Below are 12,908 nucleotides of genomic sequence, written 5' to 3'. Positions count from 1 at the left end.
GCAAATGTCTTTGGGCACGAATCACGCTACACTGGTTTTTTGCGCTTGTGGCTCTGCACATGTCTCCTGAGGTGATCACTTCGTGCAAAGGCCAGAGGGCACAGCTCGCACTGGTATGGCTTCTCCCCTGTGTGGGAGCGGACGTGCTTGATCAGGCCTTGCTTATCTCTAAAGGTACTGTCACAGTAGTCGCAACTGTAAGGACGCTCATCCGTGTGAGTGCGGAGGTGTAATGCCAAACCACTGGGTTGTGCAAAGGCCAGAGGGCACAGCTCGCACTGGTATGGCCTCTCCCCCGTGTGGCAGCGGAGGTGGTTTACCAGGGTGCTCTTTATTGCAAAGGCACTGCCACAGTGGTTGCAACTGTAAGGACGCTCACCTGTGTGAATGCGCACGTGCTTGATCAGGCCATGCTTTTCTCCAAAGGTACTGTCACAGTAATCGCAACTGTAAGGACGCTCACCCGTGTGACTGCGGACGTGTGCTGCCAAGTAGCAGCGTCGAGCAAATGCCTTGGGGCACAACTCACACTGGTATGGCTTCTCCCCCGTGTGACAGCGGAGGTGGGTTCCCAGGGTGCCCTTGTCTTTAAAGGCACTGCCACAGTAGTCGCAACTGTAAGGACGCTCATCCGTGTGAGTGCGGAGGTGTAATGCCAAACCACTGCGTTGTGCAAAGGCCAGAGGGCACAGCTCACACTGGTATGGCTTCTCCCCCGTGTGGCAGCGGAGGTGGTTTACCAGGGTGCTCTTTCTTGCAAAGGCACTGCCACAGTGGTCACAACTGTAAGAACGCTCACCTGTGTGAATGCGCACGTGCTTGATCAGGCCATGCTTTTCTCCAAAGGCACTGTCACAGTAGTCGCAACTGTAAGGACGCTCACCCGTGTGAGTGCGGACGTGTGCTGCCAAGTAACAGCGTCGAGCAAATGCCTTGGGGCACATTTCACACTGGTATGGCTTCTCCCCCGTGTGGGAGCGGAGGTGGGTTCCCAGGGTGCCCTTGTTTCTAAAGGCACTGCCACAGTAGTCACATTGGTATGGGCGTTCGCCCGTGTGAGAACGGATGTGATACACCAGCAGGCTTCTCTTCGCAAAGGCTTTGCCACAGTGACTACACTTATGCAGCTCTTTAGCCTTGGGTTCATCCTTGCGGTTACCCTCACTGGTACCAGTAGCTGTCGTGCTGCGACTCACAGGGCACATTTCTCCAGGTGAATTTTGTCCAGAAGCGCCATGTTTGCTGCCTTCGGAGATCAAGCCTGCATGTGAACACCAGAGTAATTTCAATATCGTCACGTTGTAGTGACGGCAGTCCAGGGGTCAGGAAGACACCAACATGTCTTGGAAACGAAGCTCTTTATTTGGGCTGACTTGCGCCCACAAAAGACCTGAATCACTCTGTGGCGGCGTAAGCAAAAAACGTGCTCGTCGGTCGTCGAACTACGAATGCCCACTGCTCGCGGCATCGTTCAATTTAAAGCCGGCAAGGAAACTTCGAGATAACAGGCCGAGATCATCTAGAGTAATCTGGAAACACGTAGATGCAGCTGTTCATGGCTGTGAACAATCGAGATTAGACCGGTCGCTTCTCACGCCACGAACAAAAATGATAACACCCCTTTTCTGTGGCCTTGTGCGAACAAACGGACGCTACAATGATACGTGACATTACCCCCCTTCCAAAGAGGCATCGTCCCGATGCTTTAAAATGAAAATAAACACGGAGAATGCAAACTTCGAGTCCTTCAGCGTTCATAATATGGCTTCAGGCGTACGACATGTACGACTTCGTGTGCGGCGCCGCTGAGATGCTGTCGTGCCGTCGGGGATGACTTCATAGTCAAGGTCGCCGATGCGACGCAGAACCCTGTACGGGCCAAAGTAGCGTCGCAGCAACTTTTCACTCAATCCACGGCGGCGAACTGGCGTCCATATCCAAACACGATCACCTGGCTTGTAATGTGTGTCTTGTCGGCGCAGATTGTAGCGTCGGGCGTCGGTGTTCTGCTGGTCTTGAATGCGAAGCCGCGCAAGTCTTCGGGCTTCCTCGGCGCGATGAAGGTAGGCGGCGACGTCGAGGTTGTCTTCGTCAGAAAAGTGTGGGAGCATTGCGTTGAGTGTTGTCGTGGGCTTCCTGCCGTATACAAGCTGGAATGGGGTAAACCTGGTAGTCTCCTGGACGGCAGTGTTATAGGAAAAGATCACGTACGGCAGAATGGTGTCCCACGTCTTGCGTTTGGCGTCGATGTACATGGAGAGCATGTCTGCGATAGTTTTGTTCAGACGCTCTGTGAGTCCGTTGGTTTGCGGATGATAGGCAGTTGTCCTCCGATGGCTTGTCTGACTGTATTTGAGAATGGCTTGCGTCAGCTCCGCTGTAAACGCCGTTCCTCTGTCTGTGATGAGCACTTCGGGGGCGCCGTGTCGCAGGAGAATTTGTTCGACAAAAAATTTAGCGACTTCTGTTGCGGTACCATTAGGCAACGCTTTTTTTGCTTCGGCGTATCGGGTCATGTAGTCGGTGGCCACGATGGTCCATTTGTTACCCGATGATGAAGTCGGAAAGGGGCCGAGGAGGTCCATCCCAATTTGCTGAAAGGGCTTAGTTGGAGGTGGTATGGGGTTCAGGAGTCCGGCTGGTCTAGTCGGAGGCGTTTTGCGTCGCTGACACTCACGGCACATTTTCACGTAATGGGAAACGTCGGTAGCTAGCCGCGGCCAATAATACTTCTCCTGGATGCGGTGCAACGTGCGAGCAATCCCGAGATGCCCTGCAGTCGGCTCATCATGACATGCCTGCTTAATTTCTTGCCTGAGATTTTTGGGCACGACAAGAAGATGCACTGTCCTGTTCGGCGCGAAGTTCTTCTTCAGGAGGACATTATTGTGAAGGACGAAGGACGACAGTTGGCGCTTGAACCCTCGGGGAGGCGATGCGGTCTTGCCTTTCAAATAATCAACTAGGCTTTGCAACTCAGGATCCGAGCTCTGCTGCTGCGCGAAACTGCTGGCGCTTACCGGTCCTAAGAAAGCGTCGTCGTCTTCCTCTTCCGGTGCTGCGTCTACGGGGGCTCGTGATAGGCAGTCTGCATCGGAATGCTTGCGGCCAGATTTGTAGACTACAGTGATGTCGAATTCCTGAAGACGCAGGCTCCAACGAGCAAGGCGGCCGGAGGGATCTTTCAAATTGGCCAGCCAGCACAAAGCATGGTGATCGCTCACAACCTTGAATGGTCGTCCGTATAGGTAGGGGCGAAATTTGGACGTGGCCCAAATAATGGCGAGACATTCTTTCTCTGTCGTCGAATAGTTGGCTTCGGCTCTCGACAGTGAACGGCTAGCGTACGCGATAACTTTCTCCTGTCTGCCATTTTTCTGAACGAGGACCGCTCCTAAGCCCACACTGCTTGCATCGGTATGAACTTCGGTTTCGGCGTTTTCATCGAAGTGCCCTAGCACAGGAGGGGACTGTAAGCGGCGCTTCAGCTCATTGAAAGCTTCCTCTTGCGGCCTTTCCCATTTAAAAGGCACGTCAGCCTTGGTGAGTTGGGTCAAAGGTTCAGCGATGCGCGAAAAGTTCTTGACGAATCGCCGGTAATAAGCGCACAATCCAAGGAAGCTGCGTATAGCTTTCTTGTCATTAGGCTGTGGAAACTCTGCGATCACAGCCGTCTTCTGGGGGTCTGGGCGAACTCCATCCTTGCTTACGACGTGACCAAGGAACAGCAGCTCCTCGTAGGCGAAGTGGCACTTCTCTGGTTTCAGGGTCAGGCCTGAAGACTTGATCGTTTCCAGCACTATCCGAAGCCTTCTGAGATGGTCTTCAAAGCTTGAGGAGAAGACAACAACGTCATCTAAGTAGACTAGGCAAATCTGCCACTTCAAGCCTGCGAGCACTGTATCCATTACTCGCTGGAACGTCGCTGGGGCAGAGCAGAGGCCGAATGGCATCACCTTAAACTCGAAGAGTCCGTCTGGCATGATGAATGCAGTCTTTTCGCAATCTCTTTCGTCGACTTCAATTTGCCAGTAGCCGCTCTTCAGGTCCATCGATGAGAAGTACTTAGCGTTGCACAGCCGGTCCAAGGTATCGTCGATGCGGGGGAGGGCGTAGACATCCTTCTTCGTAATGCTGTTCAAGCGACGGTAATCGACGAAAAAGCGAAGGGTGCCGTCTTTCTTTTTCACTAGGACGACTGGTGCTGCCCAGGGGCTCCTCAATGGCTGGATGACGTTGTCACGAAGCATTTCCTCAACTTGCTTGCAGATAGCTTGGCGTTCTAGCGGCGATACGTGGTACGGGCTCTGTCGCAGTGGTCGGGCGTGTTTGTCTGTGACAATGCGGTGCTTGGCAAGCCTGGTTCTTCGCACATTCGATGCTGATGAGAAGCAATCGCTGTACTTCTGAAGAAGACTGCGTATTTGGTCTTGTCTGCTCCGTGGTAATGCTGGGTTGATATCAAACGTTGGTTGATGGCGTTGGTCAGATGGTTCTACGGGTTGGTCGGGTAGGGCAAATATGTCTCTGATGTCTGCCAGCTCGTCGAGGAAAGCGATCGTAGTACCTTTGTTTAGATGCTGGTATTCTTCGGTGAAGTTGGTTAGCAACACCTGGGCTTGGCCATTTCGGATTTGGGCGACTCCCCTTGCGATGGCCAGTCCTCGATCCAGAAGTAGCTGGGTGTTCCCCTCAATGACGCCTTCGGCAGTTTTGATGTCTCCAGTACCTATGCAGGCGACGACACTTGATCGGGGCGGCACGCTCAATGCTTCGTCGAGGACGTTTAAGGCAACGTGATGAGTCGCTGCCGTTGCTGCAGATATGGCTTTGTCCGTGGAAAGCTTGATCGACTTAGATCGAAGGTCGATGATCGCTCGATGTTCATTCAGGAAGTCCATTCCCAAAATCACGTCTTGCAAGCATTGCTGTAGGATCAGGAAGGTTGTCGCATAGGTTCTCCCGTTTACAGTAGCTCTCGCGGTGCAGCGTCCTGACGGCGTAATCAGGTTGCCACCTGCGGTGCGGATCAGCGGGCCATCCCAAGTTGTTGTTACCTTCCTGAGCCGGACAGCGAGTGGGCCGCTCATGACAGAGTAGTCAGCTCCCGTGTCGACCAAGGCAGTAACCGCGTGACCGTCAACCGTACCTTCAAGGTCACTTGTTCACGTTCTCGTACTGTACGTTGTCTTCGGTGTCCGATCTCGGCTTCGTCGAGTAGTGAGGCTGCGGTGGGCGTACTGCGATGTTACTTCACTGGGCAGTGGGAAAAGCTTCAAGTCTGGCCGCGTCGTCGTCGTCGTCGGTGTTGTCGTCGTAGTTGAGGCATGGTCTTGCGTTTTTGTCGGTGGAGGATCTTTGTCATTGCGCTTAGAAGCAACCTCACCTCCAGAGGCTGCTTTATTCAGTTTAACCTTCGGGGGCTGGGGGAGCGTCCACGCACGGCGTAGCCTCGGCTAGGAGATACGAAGCGCGGTGACGATGGCGACGGGGAACGTGACAGGCGGCTGGGCGTTGAGTATTCTTCCCAACACAAGAACTCTTCGATTTCGGCTGGTCGCTGGCCGGGTCGGGGTCGTGGAGCGTCGTAAGCGAACCCTCGGATGCCCAGTCTTCTGTATGGGCAGTGCCGGAGGATATGACCGGCTTCGCCACAGTGGAAGCATAGTGGGTGGCGCTGATCGGGAGTTCTTTACTCGTCGCATTTCCTCGGCTGTATGCGTCGCTTGTAGGATGGGCGGGTTGGGGCGAGAGGGCGGCGGTCCAGCGCAGCTGGCTGAGGGCGATACGGGCTTGGGTCCCGTCGTCGAGGTGCAGGACGGCGCACAGCTGCGGCGTAAGTCATGGCTGGGGGCTGCAGAGGCTGCGTGGGTGTCGGCATCACACCCAAGGACTGTTGAACCTCATCCCGGATGACGTCTGTGAGCGATGAAAGCTGCGGACGCGTTCCCGTTGGCAGCAATCGTCGGAGCTCTTCTCGCACAATTTCACGTATAACCTCCCGCAGGTTGTCGTTGTTAGCGGTGTCCATGCAGCTTGCTGACAAAAAGCGCTGCTGGCGGTCATACTGGCGGGCTCTGGCATCAAGAGTTTTTTCCATGGTGGATGCCTCTTCGACGAATTCCGCGACAGTTTTGGGTGGGTTCCGTACGAGGCCCGCAAAGATTTGCTCTTTGACTCCTCGCATAAGAAGCTTTACTTTTTCTTCTTCTTTTATGTCTGCGTCGGCACGCTGGAATAGACGCTTCATCTCCTCAGTGTACATTGCAACGGTCTCGTTTGGATGTTGTATGCGAGACTGTAGCAGCTGCTGGGCTCTTTCCTTTCTTTCTCACAACGTTTGTGAACGTCTTGAGAAGCTGCTCTTTGAAGGTTTCCCAATTCGCGAGGCTGGCTTCCTCATTCTCAAACCAGACTCTTGCTGGTCCCTCGAGGGCAAAGAAGACGTACCTAAATTTCATGGCATCGTCCCAGTTGTTAAAGACAGCCACACGGTCGAACTGCTCCAGCCATTCTTCGGGGTCGGCGCCAGGCGAAGCGTCGAAGGTTGGTGGCACCCGGGGCTGCTACAGAATCATTGGAGTCGTCGTCTGGGGCAAGCTCATGGTGGATGTTGCTGCTGGCTTTCGCTTCCGGGTAGGGTCCGGCAGAGTCCCGAACTCAGGTGTGTCCCCTAGTAGACGTCGGCTTGCGCGGTGGACTGGAGTCAGATCCTCCGGTGAATGACTCAGAGGGCTGGCGTCACGACTTGCTGGGGGTGTCCGGTACATAGAAGGCTACCCCGCACCTCCACCAGATGTCACGTTGTAGTGACGGCAGTCCAGCGGTCAGGAAGACACCAACCAGTCTTAGAAACGAAGCTCTTTATTTGGGCTGACTTGCGCCCGCAAAAGAACTGAATCACTCGGTGGCGGCGTAAGCAACAAATGTGCTCGTCGGTCGTTGATCTACGAATGCCCGCTGCTCGCGGCATCGTTCAATTTAAAGCCGGCAAGGAAACTTTGAGATAACAGGCCGAGATCATCTAGAGTAATCTGGAAACACGCAGATGCAGCTGTTCAGGCTGTGAACAATCGAGATTAGACCGGTCGCTTCTCGCGTCACAAACAAAACTGATAACACCCCTTTTCTGTGGCCTTGTGCAAACGAACGGACGCTACAATGATACGTGACAATATGATGCAAGACTGGCCTGCCTGGTGCTAGGTTGATGAGATAGAGAATGTGAATGGCAATGCTGAGCTAGACTGCGTAAAGTCAAATTTAGAAAGTGGGCTTTCTGCAAACCTTTTCTGCTCTGAATTCAAGATAAAGATGACAAAATTTCAGGTTGCAAATAGCTCATCGTTAAGAACAAAAACAGAAGACAGCTTTTTAAAAAACAAGTTAGCACTGAGTTATAACCTGCAATACAGGAGACTGGAGCCATTAAAGGGACAGTCTAGTCACCGAAATGAGTGTATAAATAATGGCATATTCTGGTAGTTGGCACCCTATAGCATCAATAACGAGGGAACTGCTCCCAGTTTAGGCAGAAATTTATATTTTATTTCGGTGTTAAAAGTCGCGTAAAAATGCATGGTGGCGACCCCAAACGTTCATTTTGTTGCTCCAGGTGGTAGTCCTTTTTTGTAGAAGCATAAGTGAATATACTACGTACTGTTTGTATGTCCCAATGTCAGAGAAATGCATGTTTTGTTCTAGTAAACTGTAGAAGGCGTACCGCTCGCTTTTTCTGTAAATAACATGAATATTTATAGTAATACGTACGCTAAACACAGGCACATTCTCACTTTTAGTTCAGCGTATGCTTGCAGAGATGCAAAAATAAACAGCCTATATTGGCACCATCTGGTTGTCAGGACGGGAACCATTGCTGCAAACAAACCGACTCCCCACGTAAGCCTAGAAGCGGCAGAATCGTCACTCTAACTATTAAAATAATGCAAATTTGTCACTTATACGTTTTCTTATAGCTGAGATAAGACGAAGCGAAAGACCGGCGCCCCATTTATGGCCAGTGAACGCACTGAAAAAGGCAGCAACAACGAGAATTCAGTTCGAAGGGAAAGGTCCAGCTTCGACGGGCACCGCCATGTTTGTCGCCGCGCGGCGGAACTCTAGATGGTTGCCAGATGAGGCTATCATCTCATACAGATGTGTTCCCATGTCAATAAATTCTATTTTAAAAAGGTTCTACCGCACTTTTTGGCACCACACCTGGCTAAACAGTAATTTGAGTAAAGAGCTATCGGTTGCCGAAAAAAAAATATGGCCGATAAAATTCCGTAGACTGACCCTTTAACTACGCTGCATTTACAATACAGATTTCATGTCCATTTACACATCAGAATGAAACTCGGAGAACGTATTATCTATTCACAAATTCCATGATAAAGAAATGATTTTACAATTTACAAAGTTAGTGCTTTCCCAACACAGTTCAAGCTAAAACGTTCAGAAGGGTAGCGGATCGGGCTAGTTGGTGCAGATTTGACATTTTTTGAAGCGCTAACACAACAAGGAAGCAGATGCCCTGTCTGTTCCCTCCGCGTCCTTGTTGTTTTAGCGCTTCAAAAAATGTCAAAGCTAAAACGTATATCAGTACTTTTGATGTCTCAAAAGGTCCATTTTACGAAACTAAAAATAATCATGCAGACCTGAAAAGTTATTTTCCTTGCTTTGTTTTTCATGCGGACAAAGTGACTAAGCACTTCTTGCTGTGCTATTGCCAATTTTCATTATCAAATCAGCAGTGCACACAAAACTATGCAAAATCAGTGCCTACCTGACAAGATGATAAACTGAAGCACATCAGGCAGTCTAAATGCTCCAGCTCTTGGGCCAAGCATGCCTCAGTCAATTAAAATAAAATAACCATGATAAGGTTTTAAGTATTCAGACAAGGTTTTGTAGCGCATTAGGGGCAGATGCCTTTGCCTTGCACATATGGCACTCATTGGCAGCTCCTGGAGCCCAATTCACTGACACTAACAAGCAGGACAAGTAAGCAAATGAATTCACTTCACTGGCACAATTGTCTTCAACTCAGTGAGGCTTCATGCCTGAGTCATTACTGTAACCTTTGGTGCCTGCTGTCCACTCTTCGCAAGCAAACTTTTGGCAGTTTTGGCAGTTGGCAGTTACCTTCATCGCTGGAACTGCTATTCGCTGGCTTGTTTCCAGTCTTGTCAGCTGCACGCTCTATGATGAGTTCGCCCAAAAGGCAAGCACTGGCCACTGATGCGTCAAAAGACACGAAGGAGATGCCGATTTCTTCCAGAACGGCATTGTTGGTGTCCTTCACCTGGAATGTTCTGGAAGCAAGGGGGGCAGCTCTCAGTTGTAGAACCCCACCCTAGGGTTCCAGGTAGTGCACTGAAATCGCAATATTCTGCGTCGAGAAAAAATAAGGAGTGGTCTATGCCCTCCAATCTGGACGCCCAATTCTTAAAATTCAAAGCTATTTCGATAACAATGGGGTTGGGCTTCCCCACAAAGTTAGACTACTTTTTGCATGAACAGTGTGCAAAAATTAAAAAAAAAAAAAAACTGATAGGTGACAGGCAGCTGACTCTAAATATGCTAATTACGGTGCTTAACATTCCAAAGCTACAACCGGTCACATGAGATGCCATAGTGCAGTGCTGGACGAAGGAGCTCAAGATCAATGGCTTCCAGCAATATTGCCTGCTTTCAAGCAGAAGAAAGTGACTATGTCCAGCAGGTCGCCTGCGAAAATACTTCCATTCACTAATTTCAGAGCAAAGGATTTTACCTCCCCTATCCAATAAGCCCTGTCTGAGCCACCCACAGGCACCCTGTCCCATAAAATACCCTAACCTAACGTAACCACCTGACTCCACCAATTGGCTTGGCTTCATATTCCTGCACTCCACTGCATTAACCCTGATTGCCAGTTATCTTGTGGCGTGCTCCTCCCCAAGACCAGTTCCCGTTTCTGACTTAAGCCAGGGAGCGACTGACTTCACCTTGTTCTGTAATCCGCAAGCTTGTTTGTCTCAAGCTTACTCACCTTTCCTACTGTAGACTGAGAGCACAATGTGTTCACTAGAACCAACAGTGGTTTCTGAAAGGCAGTCATCCTGGTTCACTACACACCTCCACCATTAGCAACAGAAGCCGGCTTACTTTGATAAGCAAAGCAAATAAATTACTGATCCAAAAATGTTCAGAAAGGATTAAGCATGCCAGACAGTGGACTCGCACCCTTTTTTTTTGTTTCTTGGTGAAAAAACAGAGTAACTAAAGAATAAAAAATTCCTCCTTCCACAAACGCAAAAATGGGAAGTAGACATGGCACAGACCGAATGAAAATACTAAAAATGACTTCAAGAGATGCGGCATTGCGGAATTTTTCATGATGCTGAGATGTCAGGCTAGGTGTGGTGTAGAAATCTATCATTAGTCCCGATTTTAAAAGCAGTGGCGAAAGCACTCAAAAAGAGGCAGGTAAGAGAGCCAGATGTGAAGACAGAAGTACAGCCATTCAGGATCTCACTCGAGGACAGATATTCTGCTTTAACCAAGGAAGACGGCAATGGTGCAGGGATGTAGAACGAAAACCTTGCCGAGATATTCATGCAGGGTGGAGCTGAAGTAGGAAGTAGGGCAGCTAGGCGGGACACGAGAAAATTCTCCCAGGAGACAAAAAGAATCTTCCTAACAAAACATCAAAACATCATATTTGCTCCTTGAAGATCCAGCTTCTTTTCTCGAGAACACAAAGGAATAAATCAATCAGCAAAGAGAAAAATCGCTGTCTGGTGTTTGAGAACGGTTGGCATGAAAGCGGACCGGTATACAGTCAACACGCACTTTAGACAATTTAAAATCAATGATATCAACAATGATTCTTCCACAACTGGTGAATGACAAAAGCAAATCAAGTAAGCAGGACTCGGCAATTTCAATCTGCCATGCTGCCTGCCCGCCCGCCCATTCGCCCGACTGTCTGTCCGTCCGTCCACGAACAAAAGCGCATGGTCAACAAGTTGCATCCTTGTTGCACTCACTTCAAAGGGTGTTTTCGGTATCAGCGATCTGACAATTAGTATGTGACAGTCGATGGCACCGGCCACCCACGGCAAGACAAACTGAACATGCTGAACACCAGCCTGGTAAAGTGAGGTGGGCACTTTTTGTGCGAGGCTAAAAAAAAAATTCTCCATGATAAAGTGAACGGATGGGTTCATTACATGGTTAAATATGGTAGGTAGCACTCTAGTCTAAAAATACACATCACAGAAAACAAACTTCATGGGGAATTGAGATAAGTTGGACTGCACTTGGGAGGAACTCTCATGTTATGAACAGCAGCTTACAGTGATATCCATTAAAAAAAAAATACGCAAGAGTTGAAAAGACTCACCTATAGGGCCGCAACAAGGAGGCCAATAAACAAGGTTAAAAATAAACTGAGAGCGGTACAAAAGGTCATTGAGAAAAAAAGAACTGACGGATGAAGTTGTGAGAAAGGAAAAAGAGCAGGTGAATTAGTGATCAAAGTGGAGCAAATGACATTCTAATCAAAACAAAGGGTAAAATGTGCTGCCTAAAGGACGTATAATGTGAAAAAAAGATATCCAGAGTTCTACTAAACCCACAGAATAGATTTCAAGGGAAGGAAAACAGCCAGCTCTGGCCACTGAGGTGTGTAAAGACGAAACTGGAATCATACAGGGGAAGGGCAGCCACTGCTGGTTTCAATGCAATTGGAGGGCATTACAGAGGGCCTTTTTTTCTGCAATTTCAAATGATGATGAAGATGACTACACACCTTGTCTGCCACCAGGAATTGGCAGCACCTGGAGAGCTTTGAGAAGGAACGTCTTGCGTTGCCTCACACCACTCGCCTTCAGGCATGGAGGCTGTGGCACCCAGCAGCAGCTTCTTTTTCTCTCCCAGTGCCGTCCGAACCACCAAGACGAGTGCCACGTCAAGTGTCTCGGAGCTGCCCGGGTACACCTGGAAGGTGTAGCTGACACTCAGGGAGCCCAATGGGATGTCGCAGGCAAACAACCTGTCAAAGAACGCATCGCACAGATTGTGACGCTCACCTTGAGAGAAAGTCTAGCAAGCTACGTAGCACTGGAGCTTTAAAGAACATAAGCCACGTAAAAAGCAGCAAAAATTTCAAAAAAGGGCCGCAGACACCAAAAAGAAACACCAACTAAATGAAAAAGTCTCATAGAATTAGCGTATGGCTATGAATATAAGAAGAAACACACAACTGTTGAAAGGCACATTCAGACTTCAGTGTTCGGCATCAGGAGTGAGCGAAATCCTCTGCCGCGCTGCTGGGTTCCATCGGAACCCCTACTGGAAACCACACTAAAGAGAGCTAACAACCAAATAACCAGAGGAATACTTGAAGCTTTGGAAATCAGGAAGCGTGGCGAATCGTGCACCAGTAGCCCGTCAGTACCTTTATCTGCAAAGGAGCTTGCGTTTCTGGCGTCCAGCGCATGAACAGCGCGTGTTCCCAGCAGATGTTTATGACGTCACTTTTTCTTCACATTTATCGCTTGTCCACAGATATACAGTGAAACCTCGTTATAGCGAACAAGTAAAAAATCATAAAACAGCTCGCAATAGCCGGAATTCGTAATATAAAATTTTGTTCGTCATAAACGTGCCCAACAGCAGCACAATTTAGTCAGTGAAGGGACACGAAGTCTGGCAATCCTTACTAGAGAAATGTAGAGACATTTTCCTCGGTTTTGGCGGCGTTCCGAAGGCGCTTGCGACTATTCCGAAGACCGCAAAAAGCCGAGCACCAGTCAGGTTGGCTTTCCCGCACATCACCGCAAGCGCAGGTTAAAGGGGTGGAGACATCAAATTTGTGGTTCGCGCGTTCTTAGTTTCAAACGTTTCTTATGGCTCCA

The 12,908-nt window shown here is 49.6% G+C and overlaps 2 protein-coding genes across 7 annotated transcripts in view; one reads left to right on the top strand and one right to left on the bottom strand.

Annotated features, from left to right (window-relative positions):
• The window catches only part of LOC149347008 (uncharacterized), a 318,847-nt gene that overhangs the window by 44,212 nt on the left and 261,727 nt on the right, over positions 1-12,908 (bottom strand). For 4 of the 6 annotated variants that reach the window (XM_089586805.1, XM_089586804.1, XM_089586803.1 and 1 more), the window contains exon 9: positions 9,148-9,317. In XM_089586805.1, coding sequence (XP_089442931.1) covers positions 9,148-9,317 — 170 coding nt within the window. Of the gene's footprint in view, positions 1-9,147; positions 9,318-11,800; positions 12,044-12,908 lie in introns of all 6 variants that reach the window. The other 2 variants (XM_089586807.1, XM_089586806.1) reach the window with 1 other exon arrangement.
• Positions 1-12,908, top strand: part of LOC149347012 (cytosolic endo-beta-N-acetylglucosaminidase-like) — a 218,180-nt gene that overhangs the window by 18,637 nt on the left and 186,635 nt on the right. The window lies entirely within an intron of this gene.

This window comes from Amblyomma mixtum, chromosome 4 (genome assembly GCF_055824585.1).
Source record: "Amblyomma mixtum isolate Tamu chromosome 4, ASM5582458v1, whole genome shotgun sequence".
NCBI lineage: Eukaryota > Metazoa > Arthropoda > Arachnida > Ixodida > Ixodidae > Amblyomma > Amblyomma mixtum.
This window is presented reverse-complemented; position numbering and strand designations above follow the sequence as displayed.